This window comes from Mus musculus, chromosome 1 (assembly GCF_000001635.26).
Source record: "Mus musculus strain C57BL/6J chromosome 1, GRCm38.p6 C57BL/6J".
Taxonomy (NCBI): Eukaryota; Metazoa; Chordata; class Mammalia; order Rodentia; family Muridae; genus Mus; species Mus musculus.
Window position 1 is genome coordinate 21,942,721 of NC_000067.6, and position 23,920 is coordinate 21,966,640.

General features: G+C 41.4%; 1 protein-coding gene across 3 annotated transcripts in view; it reads right to left on the reverse strand.

Moving 5' to 3' along the window:
* Kcnq5 (potassium voltage-gated channel, subfamily Q, member 5) overlaps positions 1–19,930 on the reverse strand; it is a 564,252-nt gene extending 544,322 nt beyond the window's left edge. For 2 of the 3 annotated variants that reach the window (NM_023872.3, NM_001160139.1), the window contains exon 1: positions 18,461–19,222. In NM_023872.3, the coding sequence (NP_076361.1) occupies positions 18,461–18,861 (401 nt within the window). In that variant the 5' untranslated portion in view covers positions 18,862–19,222. Of the gene's footprint in view, positions 1–18,460 lie in introns of all 3 variants that reach the window. The other variant, NM_001310477.1, reaches the window with a different exon arrangement.
* Positions 19,931–23,920: the final 3,990 nt, after the last annotated feature.

Below are 23,920 nucleotides of genomic sequence, written 5' to 3' on the forward strand. Positions count from 1 at the left end.
TCAAATTTGTAATAAAGTCCAAGTGTATTTCTAGTAAAAATATTTTTACATTCAACCACACCCTGTATATTATATTTTTCTTACTATGTTGGTTTTTCCACTGAAGCAGACATAGACCAAGTGCATGACTTTCTAAACACAAAAGATCCATCACTCTGGGCTATCCGTTCAAGTATTTCTCCATCTCTCTTTGCATCCATCCATCCTTCCATTCATTCTGTTCAACTAAACGAGCATTAATTTTTTTACCCACCAGCTGTTTGGACTTGTGCTAGAGCAGAGAGGAATGGGTTATCTCCTTGTTTGGAGATTTTACAGTACAGATTAAAAGGTAATGGAGTAATTACAGTACATTAGGTAGCAGCTACATCAAATAGATGAACAGATATGATAATAAGTTTAAGAAAACAGAAATCAACCCACCTTCTTCACCTTCATACAGAAAGCAAAAATTACAACTTACCAGTGCATTTGATGTTTTTCTCACCTCACATGCTCTCAAACTGGCTGTCTTTGTCTTCCCCAATGTCCCATAGGGCTAATTTCCACACCTTTCATTTTCATGGCATTCCTAAGGCCATGCTACACTGTGTACATGCCAAAGTTTCTCCCTTGTGACCAAAGCTACTTGAAGGCAAAAAGTAGTGGTTTCATGTTCATATCACTGATTGTCAGCACGTATCTGTATGGTGAGTTTTTAGGAGGGAAAAGGATACATAGCTTGTCCTCCATATGTAGTTTCCACATGTGTGATGGATTCAAGTATTGAAATGTTTGAAAAGAAATAGTGGCTGTACTAAATATATAGTCTCTTGATGATCATTAGTCTTTATATTCTACAGCCCAGCAACTATTTATACAATGTTAGCATTCTGCTGATATTATAAATAAACTAATCTTGGCTTATATTGAAGAATGTGTGTAGGTTAAATACACATACTATGGAATATAGCAACCAAGTCTCATAGACACAGAGAGGCAACAAGACTTATAAATGAATGTTCTTCACTGATCCATTTGGCTGTGGTCTTTGGAACACAGGGACCTGCTCCCCCGATTTCTAAGATGTTGCTCCTTCTTCTTCCCTTTTACAAAGGTAAGAATTTTAAGTATGTCTTCTTTAAAGTGGCTTTTTCCCCAGAGGTAACTGCAGTATTTAGCCTCCTGGCAGAGAAAAACAATAAACTGTCAAAATGCTTAAGCCAGTTTGAGAATATTCTGGAATTTCTGGTTTCCTTTCCCCACATTTTGCACAGCTATATAAATATGGGCCTAATCTGAAAGTCAGCTTGAAAACATATTTTACAGGGACTTACAGTACTTTTTTGTTTTTGTTTTATTTGTTTTGTTTTGCATTTCGCTTGCCTAGGCAAGTGTTGTAATATTGTGTTAACATTACACCTATTTATATTGATCCTTTCAAAATGAATATCCATGAGTTGCCATTTTTATATATGTAATCTAGTCAACCAGAGAAGAAAAGATCCGATAAAAGTTATTAGATTGTCAATTATATGTTGAATGATATAATGCAGAATACATAATAAAAAAGAAGTCAAGAAAAAAATTAGTTTTTATTTTATGTTGTATATTTTCATTGCCCGTTTAGACCAAAAAGCTGTATATGTACATATATGTATGACAGATTATTGAAAGTGAATGAAATTTAATATTTTGATCACTTACACACACACACACACACAGACACACACACACAGACACACACACACACACAGACACACACACACACAGACACACACACACACACAGACACACACACACACACACGAGAGAGAAAGGCACAGCATTTGCAGTGAGGCTGTATTAATTGTAGCTGGTTGCCAGCCAATGCAGTATTGACTCATTCAGTGAACAACCTCCTGGGATCTCATGCCCACTTGCCCTTTTTTAAGTGACAAGTATGGAGTTCACAGCGTATGTGACCTTACACTAAACTTTCACTCCTTACTTACAGTCTACACTGGCAGTCAGTGCTCAACACCAAGAACTTACTTGTCATCTGACTGAGTTTCTTTTTCTCACACAAACTGCATCAGGAAAGTCACATCAACCTAAATAGCTGCACACAGGTAGCAGAACTGGTTGATGGATTTGTTTCTATACCCAAAGTTTTCTTCCTTAAATATGAAGGAAGCATTGGGTGGAAAAATACAAACCAAGCAAGTGCTGACTGTATAGTTTGCTCCAAGATGAATGTTTGTTTGTTAACAGTATGTAAATCAATAAATGTATAAAGACCCCGTGAGTCACACAAGCACTTCACTGGGTCTGCAGCACTCATGGCTGGGTATATTCACAGGCATTACTCAAGTAACTGTCTGCACTGGGGGATTTAACCAACTTCCTGTAAGGCAATATGTTTATTCCTGAGGTCCTCAACTAGTGATTGACCTCATGCTATATATACCCTTAGAAAGGTATACCACCATGTGTATGTGCACAAATGAGCATGGGTGCTTAAGGGCAAGGCTCGTAGTTTTGTTTTACTTCGTGTATATTCTATAAAAGGCTATAAGCAAAACTGTTTGCAGATCTAGCCCCTCATCCACTCTTAAGTATTCATGACCAACGTGCCACTCACTTGCAGCATTGCCCAGCCGCTGCCCATCTGTAAGCAAAGCAAGGTCAGTGCTCAGCCACAGACGTCTCCAAACATCACTCATTTGTCTGGCCAAAGGAAACCATGATTCGATTATACCAAAAACTTATTTTGCTCAAAGAAATTCCTGTCTTGAATCTATTAAAAAAAACACCTCATTTTTCCTCAGGTGACTAATATGCTTCAGCACACACACACACACACACACACACACACACACACACACACACACACACACAAAATGGGAAGTTCAGAAATAAAACTGAGTCTTAATATCTTTAGATTGGGAGGTTAACTCAGAAAATCCTCTTTTGGGGGTATTGTCTCCATACAAGCATACTCTGCCAATTCTTTTTTGTCTCTTCAGAAATGTTTCAAACATAAGGGACTGAGAATAATAAAATGAATGCCCACATTTGCCCCCACACATTTAATCACTCATTTTGTTTTATTTCCTCAGTCTTGGGTCAATTTTTTTATCTCTAAATAATTATTACATTTAGATTCAGTTGAAACAACTACATATGTATTCCCAATTCTATCCCCCAAAGGTATCCTTGTAGATACCAATTATCAAACTAAATATTAAAAATTTTACAAATATACACATGCTACATATGTTTTCCCAATTCCTTCCTCCAGTGCTATCCTTATATTTTTGGTTGTGAGCCTAGCCTTTAACGGCTGAGCCATCTCTCCAGCCCTAGTGCTATCCTTGTAGATACCAATGATTAATTCTCATACTGAAAGATATTTTACAAATATATACGTATCCATATACCGATATCAAGATATCTATGAGTATCAATTTGCACATTTTGAATATTATATAGTCTTTCCTACACTGTAAAATATCATTCACCTATTTTTGTTGTTGGAGGCAAGATGTTCATTGTTATAAAGTCCAGTCTGGTACTAAACTTTGTCTTGCCTCAGCTTCCTGAGAGCTGAGATTATGACCATGTATTGGACATGCATATCTGCCTGTGCTCATTTAGTTTTGATTCAATATTAAGCATCACAGGTATTAACATTGGTTACCCTTTCTACTACCATATGGCATTTATTGTAGGACACTGTCTAGGTTTACCTGTTATTTCCTCTATGAGCTTTGTTCTAAGAACAATGGTGTTGCAGTGAACACTCTAAGTAAGTAGGTCTCATGTGTCACCTCTTGAAGTCCCATAACCACATGCCCCTGCCAACAGTGATGAGAGGTAACCTTCTGTTCTCCTCATAAATAGTCCTATAGCTTTTCCAGTGCCAAAGGCTCAGCTTCTACAAAACGGTGTCCATGATGGCTGCTATGATGCTTACATTACACCTGTTGTCACTATCCATTAAATTTAATTGTCACAGTTTTTTCCTGGGTGATAGTTGTTGTACCTATCTTGAGTTCCTTATGATGTCATTTATGCACCCTGAAGGAGATTTTATCATATATACATTCACAGGTTTTGTATATTGAATAGGTCTTTAATATTCATTGGGTGAACAAATAAAATAAAGTTTCAATGACAAGTAATTACATAAAGTGTGATGTAACTGTAACCAATACTCCATTTAAGATTTCTGTCAGCACTGTTCTTTTCTACTATATTGAATGTTATTATTTAAAAATACCTATTTGTATGTTAGTGCTTACTACCATTACTGACATCTAGTGCCAAAGAGGTACTCCCATGGGAACTTAAAAATAAAAAGATGATAAATTGGCCACATTATGGACACATAAGCATCTATGTATCTGCAAGTGGACTATTCAAATATGTATTTATTTGCATTCTTTCTTTTGATCACAAAGAAGAGCTTCTTGGTTCCTACAGACAGAGAGCGGTGCTTGTAAGCACACCTGTGGGATACACAGATGTCAGCAAACCAGAAAGCTTAATAAGGATACTATTGGGTTTCTGAGCCCCAGACTCTGCCCCAACACTCTCTCTCTGTCTCTCTGTCTCTCTATCTCTCTGTCTCTGTCTCTGTCTCTCTCTCTTTCTCTCTCTCTCTCTCTCTCTCTCTCCGTGTGTGTGTGTGTGTGTGTGGTGTGTGTGTGTGTGTGTGTGTGTGTGTGTGTGTGTGTGTGTGTTGCTCATCTTAAGGCATTGTTCTCTTTTAACTCTAGGTCAGTTATATTTTCCTATTGTCTCTTGAGTTCCTTTTCTTCTTGACTTGTACTCTCTTGTTCCTTATAACTCACCTCACATTTGCACACACTTTAAACAGCAACATCCATTCTACTTCACCCACAGCAGCAGCTAACTCACCAAACATGTCTCCATACTCATCTATCCATAGGACAAGGACACACAATAGAAAGCACTAGGTACCCAGTACACAGTTTCAGCACTTTGGACTTGAGATCACTGTTGGAATCATTCAACTATGTGCTTGTAGTATGAGAACATCATGGACAATACAAAACGAGATGTGAATTACTGGTATTCCAGTAAAAATTATTTGTACCCTCCTGATCTACAAGACTTGATTGACTTCTGCCCTGTTGCTCTGTGTGTATCTTTACTAAGACACCCTCTGCTGGTAGCTTTATTTTGCTTCTAGTTCTTCCTACCGGATAAAAAACAAGGTCATTAGAGCTTTGATGATTCTAACTAATTTGAGGGTTTTATGTGGCTAGTAAATAAGATGAACCCCTACCAATGTGATAAAGGCAAGAGTATCTTCTACCTCAGTACTCACAGATATGCCTGAATAATGGTGTATAATGGGGACAACATGCCTTGACTGGGCACTTGTTTTGGAACAATAATGCTGCCTTATAAAAGAGCAACTAACATTTAAAAAGTCTTTGAGAACTCTGTCTTAGTTAGAAGACATCCTACATTCCGGCAACCCTAGGTTGGTAGAGTATATGCCATCTGTGCACAGCTTCCCATCAGAAAAGGTCCCTTTAGTCTGCCTGGATAATCTGTGTATAGAAACAGCAGTGAAATACTTAAATATACCAAGGGATATGACATGCCTTTAAAAATCCCTGTGGTTCTTCAAACATGAGATCACAAGTAACTACAAGCTGTTCCACTTGAACACAACTGTCATATTTAGTGAGAAAAAAAATAGAACTTTTACTATTTTTATTTTTAGAGGTACATATATTTATGAAACTTATTCTTAAAATAAACTCACCATTTGTTGCTGAAGTTATTCCTACAATCCTTGTTTGTGTTTTTAAAAGAAGGGGTGTTTTCACACATTTTGATTGTATATGTGTACATGCATACAAACATATGTATAAGACAGTGTTTTCTATATTAAAGAAAAAACTAGAAGGATGCATTTCTGTTAGAAATTCAAGTATACAACATACTGAACTAATTTTTCCAGTCTCTAATCAAATATTGAACTGTCTTATATGCTTTTTATTTCCATTCATTGTCAACTTTCTTTTAGCAAAAAGTGTACTACATCACAGAAGTTAACTGGAGGAAAATGGAGATCTCTACATCCATTGGGGTAGGGTATGTGTGAGCATTTTAGGGAAGCCAGAAATACTTTCTCTTCAGGCTTTCTTTCAATAAAAGAAAATAGCAATGCAATATATGCAGGAAGGAAATATGATATAAAAGTGAAAGTTTTCCTCTGTTTGCTGAAATGACATGTTAAAAATGGCAAAATTTCAAAAATATTCTAAGAAACCAATCATGCTGATCCAGAAATGGATGCTTTTCATTATGAATATCCTGGGGAAGATGGTAGCCAACAGCTCTTAGTGGGACCAATCATGAAGTCAGTGGAAACTAGGCTAAACACACTACTCTGCCAATATGAGGTAAAGGCAGCAAGCCCAGATGCTAGAGGTCTGTCTATCTGAAGAGAATCTCCACACCACAATTCATGCTTTGTAGTTATAGAATCAGTGATACTGTTTGTTTCCTAGTTACTGTTTTTAATTCTGACAACCTGGTAGAAGAGCTTAAACAAGAGTATTATAGGGCTGAAGTCCCCTCAGTTCATGGACCCTTGAGTTCTAGAAGACAAGAGAACATGATATGGTAGGAATTACTTACTCTAAGAACTCATGTTCTCAGGGTCATGGTGCTGATCATTCTAGAACACTCTTCATCGGTAAAAGCATACAAACGAAGTTTCCAAATATTCCAATGGAGAACTCATGTAGTCAGTTTGGTTCAATTACAACTTTGTCCCTAGTACCTCCAAGAAAATGCAGGGCTTCCTCTAAGAATGGGTAAGGGAGATGGTGGGAGAAAGAAAGACAGAAGATTGAGAATAAGAAGGTATTTGTGACATACACATTCTAAGTATAGTAGTATAGAAACACACACACAGTATATGCATGCATTGCTAATCCTCACGATTCATAGATTTCATATTCATGTATACACCACAAAATCAATAAGGTACTTTTTAGAAGTCATCTATGTGTAGGTGTGGGAGAAACAACAGTTCACAATTTAGATCTCTTGTTGCATGTGTTTCCAGTTCATGATGAACAAGGCTAAAAGATGACCAAGTGTTCCTAAACTCAAAAGACTTGTGTGTGTGTGTGTGTGTGTGTGTGTGTAGAGAGAGAGAGAGAGAGACTGAGAGAGACAGACAGACAGAGAGAGACAGACAGAGAGAGATAAAGAGAGGGAGAGACACAGTTATTCCTTACCCAGGGATTTCTTGTCATATCTTACAACACTACTATCCCGTTTTTCCTTTTTCTTTTAAATTTGTTTTAATTTTTTACTTATACTAAACATGTATTAATCCTAATTTCAATTCTCTCTTTTTCTGCCATCTTGTTCATTTCAATTATTCTAATTTCCCTTTTTAGGGTGGACTTTCCATACACTTTATGCATTTGGACAGACTTAGCACTGCTTAGAGAAATTCAAGATTTAGCTTTACACAGCTGTTTCCTAATATGCCATTCTCCTTCTCTCTTCACCCATTTCATTGAGTTGTTGGTTTCACAGCCTGATCTGTCTCCTTATTCTCATTCCTACAGCAATGTCTGGTGGCCTATCTCAAGCTCCTTAGCACTGCTAGGCACTTATCAGCTTCTTCTCTCTGACTGGGAATTTCTCTTTCCACCAGATTTTCCTTCTGATGCAGTTCTGCATTGCTCTTGTCCCTGAGGTCTGCATTCTAGTTATGCTTCATACTTCAGGAGACAGCACTCTCCCGGGTATCTTTGGAATACCGGGTGTCTTTGGAAATGCTGATTTCCATGTTTATTCACAGCCTCCTGACTCTGCTGTTTTCATCTCCTTTGTCCAGGACATTGAGTGTGTTCCCTGGGAGACTGGTTGAAGATGCTACAGGCTCCTAGAAGTCTAACTTTTCTACTGGTCTCTGGCCACACCTCAGTTATCCTGGCTTACCACTTCACTGCCTCTTTTTACGTGTTTACAGGCACAATGTTATCTTTCTTCTGTGTAATACTTCACCACGGCCTTGTCCTTATATGAGTCGTGCCCTCCTGTGAATACTGCATGGCTATAGTTTTATGGTTTTATTTTGTTATGTTTTCCCCTATCTTATCATCTTCCCAAATGCCTGCTTTCTCTCCCTGTACCCATTACTATCTCTTCATTTGACATGTCTACACTGCAGAGCTTAAATAAGCCCCCTGTACACATCATCTCTCTGTACCAATGAACAAGTAACTGTCAGCTGGGATGGTCACAGTCAATGAACCACTTGGATGATTTCAATCATTTTCCTCACAAGCAAAGAGATCTCTCTGTCCTCCCCTTCTTCATATCCACACATACAGCACTCCAGTGAACCCCCGATTGTGCTGTGTGGCTTCCCCATGGCCAGATGTTCATTCTGGTGAAACTAGCTTTGTGGCTTTCCATGTGGCCTCTGAAGCAAATGTAACAAGACACAATAGATGACTCTTAAATATCCAATGACATGGTTTGGAAATCTATATTAAGACTATATTAAGCATTGAAAGGGAATTGGAACCAACAAGAAACCAGAAGAGGAAAAAAAAAAGAGTTGAGTATTTGCTTCATTTTTTTAACAAAAAATTGTCATTTATTTCCAGTACATACATGAGCTTTAAATTTAATAGCAACACTGCATGTTTGATTACATTGTGTTACCTATCATTTGATTAAAAGGACATTCTGTGGTCTTCAGCATAGTGGGATAGTTTCTTGACTACTCTTGTTTATCTAGTTGTCTAGGTCACCTCAACTAATGTCAACTATGAACGCATTTTTATTATCTTCTTTCAGCTCCAAAGCCTAGAATAAAACTACACGCCCAGGAGCTCTGGAAAACAGCTCTCAGCAGCATGACCCAACTTGTTTAAAAACAGGAATTTGTGAAGTAACTCATCAAGATCAACACTGGATACAAAACCCTGGGGAACCATGTAAGGAGATTTTTCTTGGTAGAGATGCAATTCTGTTCTCAGTGGAGTGACTTTCAACATTCATCAAAGAGAGATCATGGTCACACCAAACAGGTGGCCTGAATCCCTTTAGAAGTCAACAGGAACAACACAAGCACAAGGACTGAATGCTTCTCACCTAATATAGTTGCTGCTTGACCTTAAGGTCTACAGGGTCACCTCAGAGTAAAAACAAAATGGTACCATATTACTTACAGTAGCTGAGTTCACTGTGAGAACTAAAATATTTCTCATTGTTCTGACGCCATACTGGGATTGAATCTAAAGATGTAGCCTAGCTCTCTTTTAAGGACTTCCACTTTCATTTGATGTCCATTACTGGTCAAACTGCAGCCTGTGAACAAAGTTGCTTTTTTTTTTTTTAACTTGTCAACTTGTACATCAATAAGAATAGTAACCCCCAAGATCAGGAACATATCCTGAAGGAACTAATGGGCTCAATGACAGTCATTGTTATAACTGTTCTACTTCTGTGTCCTATGCATTTGGTGAACTGAAATAGAACTACATAAAGTTACTACTCTACCTCAGAGGCTCTCCTATGATAAACAAGCATTTCTGAGGTGTGTGCTATCCTCCCAGTTATAAGGAAAGTACAGACTTCTGGAACCAGATTACAGATATTCTCGGATACACACACGCCTTATGACTACAACTGAGTATGCAGTGGATATTTTTAAGTTAAACACTACTTATCCACGAGTAGTCTGTTTCCCCACACCATGCTCTTACTCCACTCCATTCTCCATTTCTTTTTCTCTTAATGACTGGAATTTTCCAGCTATCCATCATGACCTACTAACTTTATCTTAACTGACTTCCTTGTGATTTTTATCTCTGGTATTTTAAAGCATCATTCACATGATACTGTAAACATGCTATCAGAAATTCCACCAGCACTAAAAGCTCTGTATCTCTAAAGTTAAACTCGTGTTTATCTTTCCCTACATACCCCTTAACCTGTTTTGTCACCTGAAGTCCTGTTTCAGTTAATGGCCCCACTATCTATATAATGGCCCAACCCAACTACCAGAAATAGTAAGTCCATCTCTATCTTCTCCATTTGATAATCCATAAGTACAACTCCACACTAGTGTTGCATTTTTCCTCTTTTCTTACATTATTTCCTCAGTCTGCATCCTAATTCAATGCCAGTCTCAAAGCTGATCATCTCTGCTCTTGATCTCCTTCAAATCATCAGCCATAGAGGGGAACACCTTAAATGAGAGCTAGTGATGGCTTCATGTGGTAATCAGACTTGGAACCCAGGGCTTGTGATGCTGAAGCAATTGGACTACAACTTGTAAGCTAGCCTGGTCTTCACAGAGAGGTAGAGGTCAACCTGGACTACATCAGGAAATTCCATTAGGACAGACAGACAGATGGATAGAAAGAATGGAGGGAGGAGAGAGGGAAGACAGGCAGAGAGGGAAAGAAGGAAGGAAGGAAAGAAGGAAGGAACAAAAAAAAAAGAAAAGACAAAATAGGATGTCATTATTGCCTGCCTTAGTTCAATCTGTTTAAAAGATTACCCAATAGGTATAGATAAAATCCTAAAATTTTAGAATGGAAAGAAAACCTTCTACCATACTATTACTAATCTTATTTACAGTTTTAAAGGCAGTCACCACACTAAGTGTAAGTATACATATTTTAAATATTATACAGATACACACAGCTCTCACATACAATGTTAATACTGTATCTTGAAATATCCTGTGCAATTTCACAGATTAAGTAAACTGGCCCTGAACTTACTCATAGCCATCAAATCAGTAGGAGTAAGCTGAAGTTGAATTTGAACCTAATCATATTCTCCTATGAGATATCTTTAAGACCATATTACCTGCTTTGTGAAATGACTAACATTGAGCACATCACCTTCTATACATCATGGCTTTTAACTAGATGAGAAACTGGATCCAGGGCTACAGACAAGGAAATGTGAACTGTAACATTACAGTAATCAAAGATCTCCCTGCCTTGGGTAAAAAGGAACAGTCTAGAATGGCCTCATAACTATTACAATGAGAATAATGCCCAATATGTTTGCAAATCAGGGTTAAAATCAGTTACAATACAGTTAAAATCAATTAGTTGTGAAATTATCAGCCAATTTTAACATAACTGAATGAATTTAAGGTTTTTTCTGGATGATGGACACATTATCCAATATTACCAGGCTTGGCTAGTCAATGTTTGGACTTCCAGTGGTCTCTCACACTGGGCTAGGGTAAAACATGCCCTGTTGGCATTTTCATCTGCCAAAATAGCCATTTGCAATTAAAAATTAATATTGGCATTACTTCTCTGCAAGCAATTATCAAAAGGTTTCTGGCCATCTTCTTTGTTTATAGTGTTTCTTGCACCATGACTTAATTTTGTTTTGAAGTACTGTTCTCAATTTTTCTGTTTCTTTTATGCCATACTAGTCCTGATATTGATATATCAATAATTTTAACATTTTTTCAATTGGATTATGGACCTCAAGTATAAAGAAATATTTATTTATATTTATAAAATAGACTGACTCGCCATGCTATATTTTATATTACTATATTAGCTGAATATAAAGCAGCATAAGTTGAGCCTCACTGCACATAAGGCAAATATGTAATTTTTAATGAATGTATCTGTTTCTATAGATACGGACTTTTAATTTGGAACAGAACTCTTACACAAATAATAAACAATTATTTTGGTCTAATGGCATCAGATACAGAACATAATTAGTAGCATATAGTTCCATTTTCAAAAAGGGAACTACTATAGTCTGGACATTTGGAGTATTGATAAATAAACTAAGATGCACGAACAGACCACAGCTGTGCAATGCCCAGGATTCTAGGTGTTAATGACTCAGGACAAGGGTTGTAATTTTAAGGGCTGAGTGCACATGGAGTGGAAAGAGGCCATGAACAGGTTTCTTCTCCAATGAGAGGCCAGAAGTGTTAAATTTTGGAAAGGTGACTTCTGCTATGCTGTGGCACTTAAGGAGAAGGGTGTGAAGTTACAGCCATGAATTAGGAGGCAATTATCCAGCTCAGACACGAGAAGGGGGAGTGATTAAGATGCCAGATAACTTAGTATTCCAAGTATTTTGTTCCTTCTGGGATGGTATTTTAGACTCATTCAATTCTATCACCTTATTGAGTCATAGACACTGTGATGCCCAAGCACAGATGAATAGTCAGAGGCACAAAGGGTCAACTGACTGCTTCACATTAGCTATTTAGTAAAAACGCTGCAGGTCACATAGCCACCTTCTGGGATACTTATAGCATCTTTAAGAGAATTGCAAAGATGTGGCATTTCTTTCATCTTTGGCTTACCTGAAGTCTGCATAGGGAACTTCCTCACTCATTGAGTTGGCATTTAACAAGGCGCTATTAGATACGCAAATTAAATTAAAATTCAGAATTATGTAGACCTTCTGTATGGGAAGTTTTCCCTCATACAGAAGGGCTGGAGCAAGGTGGCACCATGACCACCAAGATGGTCAAAGTACCATTGTAATGGCTCTCACAGAATGTGATAAATCTAAGACAAATGGTTCCTACCTCATCCTTGCCAACTGCCTAGGAGTGTGCCAGAGAAGCCACATTTGTACTGTAGTTTGAAGAAATAGTGAAAGTCGGAAATATGTGTTAAAAAGTCATGGTACACTTAGTGGGAAATATTCAACAGCATAACATAGGAGCAAAGATATAGCCACAAGCCACAGGACAGAGCAACCCAGCAAGGCCTTTCATCAGAGGGATGGAGTTTTGGGGAGGTAGCTGTAATTAGGCCAGAAAGATGACATGAGAGTCTTCTGACCTGTGCCAGGGGAACTGGAGCATAATTTTTTATCACTCTTACTTCATACATCCATATACTAAGATCATACAAACCTGTGTCATTCCACATGGGTTTCAGTAACAGAGGTCTTACTCTTTAGAAACATCATTCAAAAATATTCCAATGAAGCCTCATCCAATTCTCTAGTCTTTGAGGTGTTCTATTATGGCATTCTGGGTCTTCCTTCACATTCCCACTCTTTGGTTCTTGCTGGTGTTCCTAGCTCCTTTCACCACTTTTTAAAGCATTGATTGAATTACCACAAACTGATAAAGTTTTCAAAATCAAGGTGTAGGGTTGAGACATTTATATTACCCTCAAGATTTCTAAATGAATTTATTCTTTCAACATATTTTCTCATGGGGCCTTCTAGGTTCTTGAAACTGTTGGTATTGCTGATCTGAAGCCCATGAAACCATAAGGGATGGCCCCACGTTCCTATTTCTTACAATCCCTACACAGCTGACTAAGAACATCTGCTTCTACTTGAGCAAGTCTGAAATTTTTTACATTTCTGTGAACTTGGGTCATATATTACCATCATATATAGGCCATATACTTGCATTATATCTTACTAAATGACAGATCTACCTCCAAAACCACAGACGGGAATCATCCACACAGACCCACCAGACGGGTGAAAACATCTAACCAATTCTGTATCTTTAATATTGTTTTTAAATAAAGGATTATGGAGTACTCATCCCTAGATGGGACATTCATCTCACACCTCTCCCCTTACCCACCAAAGCTCTGGAACATCAAGTAACAGGGTTCACAGAGAGTGTAAGGGCCACAGATCAGGAGGACGTACTACAAAACAGCATCTTCTAGACATGCCATGAACTCATATCTGGTGTGACAGCCTGCGCAGGATCAGATCAGTTTACATCCCCATAGATGTACTAACAATACCTCTCTCCCAACTGCTGGGTTATCATCAGCTGATGACGTGTAGGGGAGGAAAGGGCTTCTTTAGGGGTGTGACCCCCATCTTTGGGACTGTGAATACTCCAGTGGGTAGCCCTACAACCATGCAGAGGGCTATTAAAACAACAAGATATGAATGTAGGGGAGGGAAGCAGAAGGAGTTGAGGAGGACTTGGAGGGGAAATGATCTAAAGTCACTGTACAAAAGTCTCTAAGAATGGATTCTAGGAGAAAAAGAAACATTTCTGATTAAACCTTGCCTTTTATCCCCACCTTCACTCCCTTGGCTCCTTGGGCAGTCATCTCCCACTTTTTCCAGAGCAACATAGAGAACCAAAAGACATTTGCAGGGTGAACTTAAAGATTAAAAAAAAAAAGCTCAGAATGAATGGAAAAGTTGAAATACTCTTTCCACCTAATTACACACCACACTGTCTCCATTTTAAATCCCCTCTCCGATTCACTTTCCAAGGTAAGATGTGTTCTCTTGATTTTTGCCATTCATTCAGCTCTACTTCGTACAGGGTAAAGAGTAAAGACAGACCCAGCCTATGCAATTCCATGACCATCTCCATCATCAAAGCTACGAGAAAGCTGTGAGCCCCCCACTCCTTTCCTTGAAGATGGCTTTATCCTGCAATGAGTTTAAAGTACTTACAGTTACTACACACTTGGGACCACACACTTTCACTAACGCTGTTTTCTCTTTCAAGATAGCTCATTCACACACACCCACCCCGTTCTGCTCCTCTGAAAATGGGCTACTTGACCATCCAAACTCAGCCCAGGCCTCACTTCCACTTTGAATGCTGTTTGTTGGCTTCTCTGTCCAGAGTGGCTTTGCTGTCTCTCTTGCATTATTTTATTTTGTAACTTGTTTTCTCTGCCACAGCCCTGAGAGCATCATCTCACACTTGTTGAAATGCTTAAAAATCACACGGATGCTCGTCCTCCTTGAAATCAGAGGCCTCATAATTTAGAAATCAGCATGTACCACAGACACTCAGATATGTGTAGATGGATAAACCTATATATGATGTAATCATATTTGGCCATTACTAATAAGACTTGTGTCAGAATGGCAGCTATGGGGTTGTAAATAGAAGAAAGACGACCAGGAAGCAGAGGAGAGATTCTGAGAAACAGAGAGGCACTGAGGAAGCAGCAAAGGACAGAAAGAGATATAACTGTAGAAAGAGTTCACAGCAAATGAATGAAATTTAATGGTCATTTGTATGGTCAGTAGTAGCTAGCATAATAGTTATAATAATAATAATAATAATAATAATAATAGTTATAATAATAATAATAATAACTATCATCATCATCATTATTATTATACTCCAGGCTCCCTAGTTTTGGGGGGTTGGAATATTCTAGTTTAAAGTATTTATGAATTCTCACCCACAGTCCTAAAAGGGACAGGATGCTTTGGGCAATGTGATGGGTTAGCTGGATGTATCTGCATTGATACCTCTCTGGGGCAGGCATGGGTGTTCCTGTGAGTCCTCAGGACTGATCGTGTTTGCTACACGAGCACAAATTTACATTAGGAATCCTTTCATGAACTCCTCTACAACTACCATAATTCTTCTAAATCTTCCCCAAAGAAGGGCAATTTAAACGGAACAAACAACTCAGAGAAACCATCTCCTATTTTAAGAGCTCATCTGGTTAATTGTATCACAGCTGAAGACAGAACACACTGCTTCCCGGGGACTCCAAAAAAGCAGGAAATGCCTGGATCTCCCAAGGCCCACAAACTCACAGGAAGAACTCCCTTGAAGCAGACCATCTCTGTTCTTGCCAGCATTCTTACCAGTAGGCTGGGGTATACACTCATCAGATCACATTTTAGACCATTAAAATGTCATTATAATAATAATTATTTTTGCATATCTTAACAGAATATTCTCTTTACCTGAAGCATAATGAATGTTAAGCATACTTCTCTGGTTTCTTGGCTGTGGAAACCCTGGGCTAACCAAGTAAATTCATCCCTGAACTGCCTCATTAATCACACTGTGCTTGTTCTTGGCAAGGAGCTTAATACCCTACAAAAACTGTTATTAAAGTCAGATTTGAGGATTCCCAGGCTGGCAGAGCATTAGTTACTTATACCTCTATAGAATATATATTATATATATAATATATATATATATATATATTATACCTTTATATTATATATATTATATATTATATATTACACCTCTATATTATATATTATATATATTACACCTCTATAGAAATTATTTTCTTATCGTTTCCTGGAATGGTCTTATTGGACCTGCAGCTCAAAGTAACCTTGCTTTATTAATGTAATGTGTAAATTCCAGCTATTCAAAACCTCATTTAAACTCATAAGTAGTGATTACTCTCCACCTCCTCCATCCCCCCACACCCCCCCTGTCCTTCCCCCAGCCTCTGACTCTGTGCTATGTATCTTCAGCTGCTCCCTGCCTACAGACCTCAAGGCTCTTTGCTACATTATGAAGAACTTTACATAAGCAATACTGTGTTGGCAAGCACACAACTCATGTTCTATCCCTCACAGAATTCACTGATAAAACTAGTTAGCAAGAAAATTCTTAAACTAGAAACAAACAAACAAACAAAAATTATCAAAGTTTAAAAAACAAAAACAAAAACAGAAACACTGCTTTATCCACCAGGCATCAAAAAGAAAATGCTGCATTTTGAGAAATTTTCACTCCTGTTTGTAAACAATGCTTAGGAGACATCAATATGTGCAACAGTGTCAAGCTTCCTCTGAACCCATACCATGTACTTTACCCAAATAAAAAATACTATATTACATCATATTTAAAACTCAAAGCCATGAATATTTTGAGCATGTCTAAAAATATCATCATCCATACTGTGCACATTTACAGCAAATTAAGCCTCAGCATTCCTTTTTAAAAATGTATATTATAGTCTGACAGTCAAAATAATTTATTAGATCATTAAATACTAAATTAATTGTATATCAACCCAAGGAGATGAGCTTAACAAGTGTCATGGGTGTCTATCATTAATTACATTCAAATATTTATGACTCTTTCATCAGCAAAGGATAGACCTTATATTTTGAGTGTAATGACGCTAGACAGAATACAACATTCCCTATGTGTGCCTTGCAAACACATGAAGCTGGCTGGAATAGGTCACCTAAGCTTACATGCTCACAACAATCTGCAACTGTAAAAATTCCCAGACACTGGGGCCCCAGAGTGCAGACTCCACCAGTTTCCTGAGTTCTACCTGGTCACATTTCAGGTTCACCTATTTATAAAAGCAGCTCCTTCTCTCCTGATATTATGATTTTTTTTTTTTTAACTTTCCTGGGTTTGTGCCAATTCTTCATTCCACATAAGGGAGAAGTATAGGACGGCATGCCTCATTTCTGAAAGGTCTTTTTGGTCTGTTCCAAACATATCTTAACCAAGTAAGAAACAAGGAATCAATCAGTATGTGCCTGCAGCTTTCTCTGGAGGTCTTCTAAGGCTAATATGTTTGTACTTCATCTTAACATAAAGAAGGAGGGGGCAGAGACGGGGCAAGAAGAGGCGGGGCTTCCTCTAAAAAGATTAAATTAGACAGGGTGTATAGACATGAAAACAACCTTAAGTTGTCGTCCAGATTCACCTAACTCTAACAGGAGATTGAATGAATGGACGTCGGGCAAAACAGTAGTAAACTTCAAAGCCACGGAAAGCTTTCTAATGCCTAAGGGAAAAATAAACATTTGCTTCCAACCATTTTCTCATTTTCATTCTCGCATACTCTGCTAGATGGTGAGGGCTTAGTCAACACACACACACACACACACACACACACACACACACACACACACACACACACTTTATCTCGGCGCCATAAGTGTCAACTAAACACACTGCTTGCTTCAGGTCACAGCTGGCCCCTGTGCATTTCCACTACAGCACCTCTGGCCATGTTCCTGAACCCCAGTTCTCCACTTTCAGCTGGCACTGCCTGCCACAGAGCTTGGGTAGCCCTCTAGACTCTGACCACCTCTATGTGGCAATGACTACTACGTGCACTGACAGATTTTCCGTTGATGACAGCTGTGATGGTGGCCAGGCGTGTTTCCGGGCGCGCTTACAACCTAGTCTCTCTCTCTCTCCATCACGTAGCAGCTTCCTCTGCTTGACCCCAGAGCTGACTGTGGACCCACTCTTAACCTTCTCCTCGCCACTCCATCCCACCCGGTCATGCCCTCCCAGTCTCTCCAGTCTCGGGATGGTGCACAACCTCCCGGAGCTATCCCCAGCTCCTGGGCGCCCCACTCAGTTAACTTTCCGCATATCAGGACCTAATCGCTCCCGATTATCTGAGTCGCCTAAGTCCGGCTTCTGCCTTCAATCACCCAGGTACCTGGAACTGACCCGTTAGTCCCTTGGGTGCTTTGGGGCAAAAGGGCTCTATGTGAACCAGAGCGAGAGGTGGGACGAGAGAGATTGAGGGCTCCAGAGGGCCGATGGCAACACGTGCAAAGAAATAAAAACCACCACGTGTGTGTAGCTCTGCGTGTGAGCGCGCACGCGTTTCCGCGCCTAAGGCCAGGGCGCGGGCGCCAAGTGCGCCCCGGGGCTCCCCAACAGAGGGCATGGCTAGGGGCACACGGGGTCGGAAGTGGGGGCGCGGGTACTCACACGAACGCGTGGTAGACGAACGCCCAGCCGCGGGGTCGCTCCAGCACGTTGTACAGATAGTTCTGCACCCGCCGGTACTTGACGTTGCGCCGACAGCTCTGGCTGCTGGTGTAGGAGAGCGGCTTCCCCAGCAGGCTCATTCGGGCCCCCTGCTTGCCCCGGCGGCTCTCTCTCAAGCCGCCGCCGCCTCCGCCGAGCGCCGCCGCGCGGGTGCCGAGCAACAGCAGGCCGTCGCCCCTGGCGGCCGCCGAGTTCAGCAGCACCCTGCCGCGGCCGGACTCCACATCCTTCATGCCGCTGCCCGGGCGCCCCCCACCCGCGCCTGCCGCCGCCGCCGCGCCGCTCCTCACCCAGAGCCCGGCGGCACCGCCCTCCTCTCCTCCCGCGTGGTGGCGGGGCATGGCATCACCACGGGCACCGCGAGGGGGGCGCTGGCGCCTGCGGCGGGGGCAGCGGCTTCATGTGCGCGGGCAGGTCTGCAGGAGGAAACCCGCAGCCGACGGGGCGCCCCGGGGGGGCGGACTAGCCTAGAGTCGGGGCTCCGGGCGGGGGCGGCGGGGTGTGCGGAGCAGGCCCGGGGAGGTCCGGATTTCTGCCGCTTCCAATTCCAAATCCGGACCTGTTGGGGGCGTCACTTTGTGAGGTGTCCCTCGCTTTCCTTTAGTCTGGTGGCTGCCACTCCCTCCTCCCCGAGGAGTGTCGGCACACGGGACTGAGGGTGTGCGGGATGCCCGGAGGCACGCTCGCACGCGTGCACACCCAGCAGGGTTCGAGTCTGTCTGTCCCCTGCACCCCGGCAGAATACCGGCTTGACCCTAAGTCGGTCTCCCAGGATGAGTTTGGTTCGGTTCTTCCTGGGACTCGGAGCTGTCCGGAGGGCGAAGTCTGCCTCTTGAATAAACTGGACGAGCGGGTCTCTGGGCTTCTCCCGCTGCTATGCCGCGCCTGGTCCTGCCATCCTCGGGTGATGGGTGTGGGCAGGAAAGGTTCTGTCCTACCCTCCAGGTTTTGGCTAGCCTAGGAGCGAGCCAGCGGGGGCTAAGCTTCTGGCAGTGGCGCTTGGGTTCCCGCGCTGGGGACCAGCCCACCGCAGTTCAATGGACACACCCGGAGAGAGCCAGGCAGGGACCCAGCAGCTTCCCGCGACTCAATCCAGCCTGCAGGCTGTGACTTTCCATCCTAGCCTCAGACAACAAGCCTGCGAGTCGCAGAACATCCTTCCCATCCCCAGGGGTGGGGTGTGGGGAGGGCGTAAAACTCCAAAGTAGCTCCTTCGTGGTGAGGGAGCTCCTCCTGACAGAGCAGCCTGGGAAAAGGAGCCCACTTCTCTCCTTCCAGAAATTTCCATGTAAGTGAAAGAAAGTCATAAAACTGCTTAAATCTCCGCCGCGACTGTGGCGTCCCCAGGGAGTTCGAGAGGGATCATGGAGGATAGTGAGTCCAGGACCTGCCTCTCAGACAGGATGCTGTAACTTACAATGTTAGAGAAAAGGGAACCACTGACTGCATCCCCCACCACCTCTGGAAAATGGGCGCCCCAAAGCCCATCTCTTCTCTTGGATGAGAGTGAGATTATGGTGCTGCTGGCTCAGAACTCCGCCTTTCAAAAATATTGTTAGCAATTAAACAACAGATTCAGCGATGGGGAAACTGAGAGGACACCAGGATTGGGAACTCCTTCTAATAGAGCAGCCTTCCTCCCAAATATTTAAAAAAAAAAAAGTAATAATCGCCAAGTTCAACTGAACTATGCTTTCAACACAAAGTCATGGTAGTCAGTAGCAAAGTGGCCATCCCTGAGCCTTTTTTCACTTCCATGAATACCAGCCAACACTAAGGCAAAAATCTTATCTTGGTTGTCTCACCCATAGCAGATAATACTCTACCAACACACCCACACATACACCCCGTGCATACACCCACGCCCACAGACAGCTGCTTTCTACAGTCAGAACGTCAGCTAAGAGTTTTACTTTTATTTTTATCGTTATTGTTTTGTGAAGACCTCTTCCTGGTTCTTACTCAGCAAGACCTTGTTTCCCTTCAAACCTCTGGGCAGTAGGCACTACTAACCCCTAGCGCTGTGCAGCTGGCAGCAGTACCACGTGTGAGCCAAGCATCAACACTCAGAGTCACTCCTGCTTTCCTCTAATACACTTCACACCCACACACCGTGGAGGTGCTAGAGAGGTTGCTCCGTGCCCTGCTATTCAAGGCAGATGCAAAGAGAATGTCCTGGAATAAGCTCTCCAATCCTAGAGCTGCGTGGAGACCCCTGGCTGAAGGTGGGAGCTGAGGTGGGGGGTAGTTCGGTGCAGCTATATTTAGACTCCCCGTGGAGTTTCTGTGCAGGGACTTTCAGGGTGAAAGATGTAGAGACTTAAAATGACTCGTGCACACGCTGTCGGCATGAAAAAAAAATCCTAGCTTTGCTGAAAATAAGAAAATGAAAAGGCCACTTCCCCTTTAAAGGAAGCTGTTTTCTTTGCTGCAAACTTCAACTGAGATTAGATCACCTTTGCCTCACTCTGGGGCCTGGCCCCACACACAGGCAGGAAATCTCTTTAAGGCAGGACTCAAGAGCGTGTTTCCCCTTCTGAAAGGCCCAGGAACTCAGCTGCTTAATGTCCAAATGATGGTTTCCTAGGATGCAGGGATCATACCAGGGAAGCTATGATGTCTATTTCGAAAATGTTAATAAACCCGGGTGGGAAGGTGGCAAGGACATCTGCAATTAGTAAGGGTTATAGACGTCTAAGACATTTGTAACTATCTTTTTTGAGTGCCATCCACTTAATCACAAACCCAGAGAAGGGGGCTTGTCTGTGTATTCACAGACAGGATGGGCCACTAGGAACCCAGCATCCTGACTCCCAGTTGGAGTACCCATTCTGCTGTTGGTGCAAACCCTAGGGGATCATCCTGCTTGTTCAATCCCAGAAAGGAAAGTCTAAGAGACTCTGTTCATACCTGTTCCTAGGCCTTGATCTGTGCCATGTTTTCCTTGTAACCCAGTGACTTCTCTAGATAGGCAAAAGTCAACTTTGAGGAAAAGAAAGTGTTTGTAATTAAGCTTTTATTGTTGTTGCTGCTCCTTTGAATACAGGTGTTGCTAGGAAACTGCCTTTTATTTCTTGCTGAAATATCAGTAGGCATAGTGAGCCATGCATGAAATAATGTAACATTATTTCATGAGTAACAATTACACTAAAATATTATGAAAGGGTAATAGTAAAAGTACATGACAATTCCACTTATTTCTTTATTTTGGTTTTGTGCCACAAGATCTCACTCTGTAGCCCATGCTGTCCTGAGGATACATATTTAGCCGAGGCTGGCCTCTAACTTGTGATTACCTCTCTGCTTGTATCTTGAATGTTGTGATTTCAAGAATCAAAAGGCCTATGCAAAGAATCACTCTAAATAAACTACCAGTGTTTATGGCTAGTGTAGAAGATGTGAGTTGATTGACAGACCTCATCCCTTAAGATGGTTTTGCTTTAGCCTGGCAATGGTGGTCCATTCCTTTACTTCCACCACTCAGCAGGCAGAAGCAGGCTGATCTCTGTGAGTTTGAGGCCAGCCTGGTCTACAGAGCAAGTTCCAGGTCAGCTAGGGTTACATAGAGAAACCCTGTCTCAAGAAAGAGGGTAAGGGTGCTTTCAACTACTCCTTTGTGGTGCCTGCCTGAAATTTATGGTCTTGGAAACTAAATTCCCTAAAGTCTATAGAAGCGATTTTACTTGAATATAGTTACTAGAAAATAATTGATTTCAATGCCTTTTCTGTCCTGTTATATTTTCTTACTGAACAGTACTCTGAGATAGCATCATTAGAAATGCCACCTATAGGCTAGAGACAAAGACATATTGTAGCACCTACACAGGGAGGTTAAATAAAGCATCACTATTACATTCTTCCTTTTCTTGTTCAGGGCTATGCATTCTACTGTTTGTCCCAGTCCTCCCAACAGAGCATAGACTCACAATCAAGCTCATGTGCACTGTTCTGATGAGCTTGTGTGATATCAGAGATACTACACAGAGATACAGATACGTTTTGCTCCAGTGTGACATGCCTGGGCTAATCAGAGTAGCAATAACAAAACAAGTTGAAAACTTAGAACAGTAAGAATATTTACTAATGTAAAATGATGGAACTTCTTGCTTGCTCAGTGACTTGCACCAAGCCTAGTCATAACAATAGGCTTGAAATCAGGGCAGAAGCCCCTGACTTCCTGAAAGAATGCCCTTTAAACTATACCATCCATGTCTGTAGCTTTTATTCCCTCTGTGGTAATCCATAATCGAGCCAATAAGCATAGCAGCTGTACTGCATTTCGTAGGTATCTATCATTATAATCAATGGCCATATTAAAAATAGCAGTGTGGTGTGGCAAAGTACTCTTTTTTAATGCAGAATAATAATTCCTAAGAGATATGACACACACCTCTTAGGTGTTTCTCCAACAACCTAAAGCCAGGGAACTCACCACAATATCAGAGACCATCTGTACTGGCTAGTTTTGTGTCAACTTGACACAGCTGGAGTTATCACAGAGAAAGGAGCTTCAGTTGAGGAAATGCCTCCATGAGATCCAACTGTAAGGCATTTTCTCAATTAGTGATCAAGGGCGAAAGGCCCCTTGTGGGTGGGACCATCTCTGGGCTGGTAGTCTTGGTTCTATAAGAGAGCAGGCTGAGCAAGCCAGGGGAAGCAAGCCAGGAGAAGCAAGCCAGTAAGGAACATCCCTCCATGGCCTCTGCATCAGCTCCTGCTTCCTGACCTGCTTGAGTTCCAGTCCTGACTTCCTTGGTAATAAACAGCAGTATGGAATTGTAAGCTGAATAAACCCTTTCCTCCCCAACTTGCTTCTTGGTCATGATGTTTGTACAGGAATAGAAACCCTGACTAAGACACCATCTGAGGCTGGCCAGACTGCTAGATGTTCTGATAATTGGAATCTGAGGCCTGCATTACTTTGTCAATGAGAAATTGTCCACTTGAAAACAGCCTGGCCCGAGGGCACAGAAAGAATGTAGGAGATGTGAACTGAAGTTCTGAGAATGAGGCCACACCTGTGCTAAACATTCTACAAGGCCGATAGACTGGAACCTCTCTGATTATAGAGAGCTGGAATGCTGTGGATATACTGATCTGTCTTCAGCATCTCCATTGTCATTTCTGGCCCACCTCTGTGTTTGACCTAACTTCTATTTGACTAGCTGGTAAAATCTCTTTTATCTTCCACCAACCCAAAGGCAAAGAATGCCATCAGATGATACATGAGGCCTGTAGCAGAGCTTTACTGATATCCACACAGATGTGGTTTTTAAATGCTTTCATTTATAGCATTTTCTGTTCCATACCTATAAAAAGCCATTCCTAAAGCTATTACTACATTGGATCTTGGAATTCAGGAGTCAACTGAATCAGTGTTCTCATGACATGGTCTCTCAT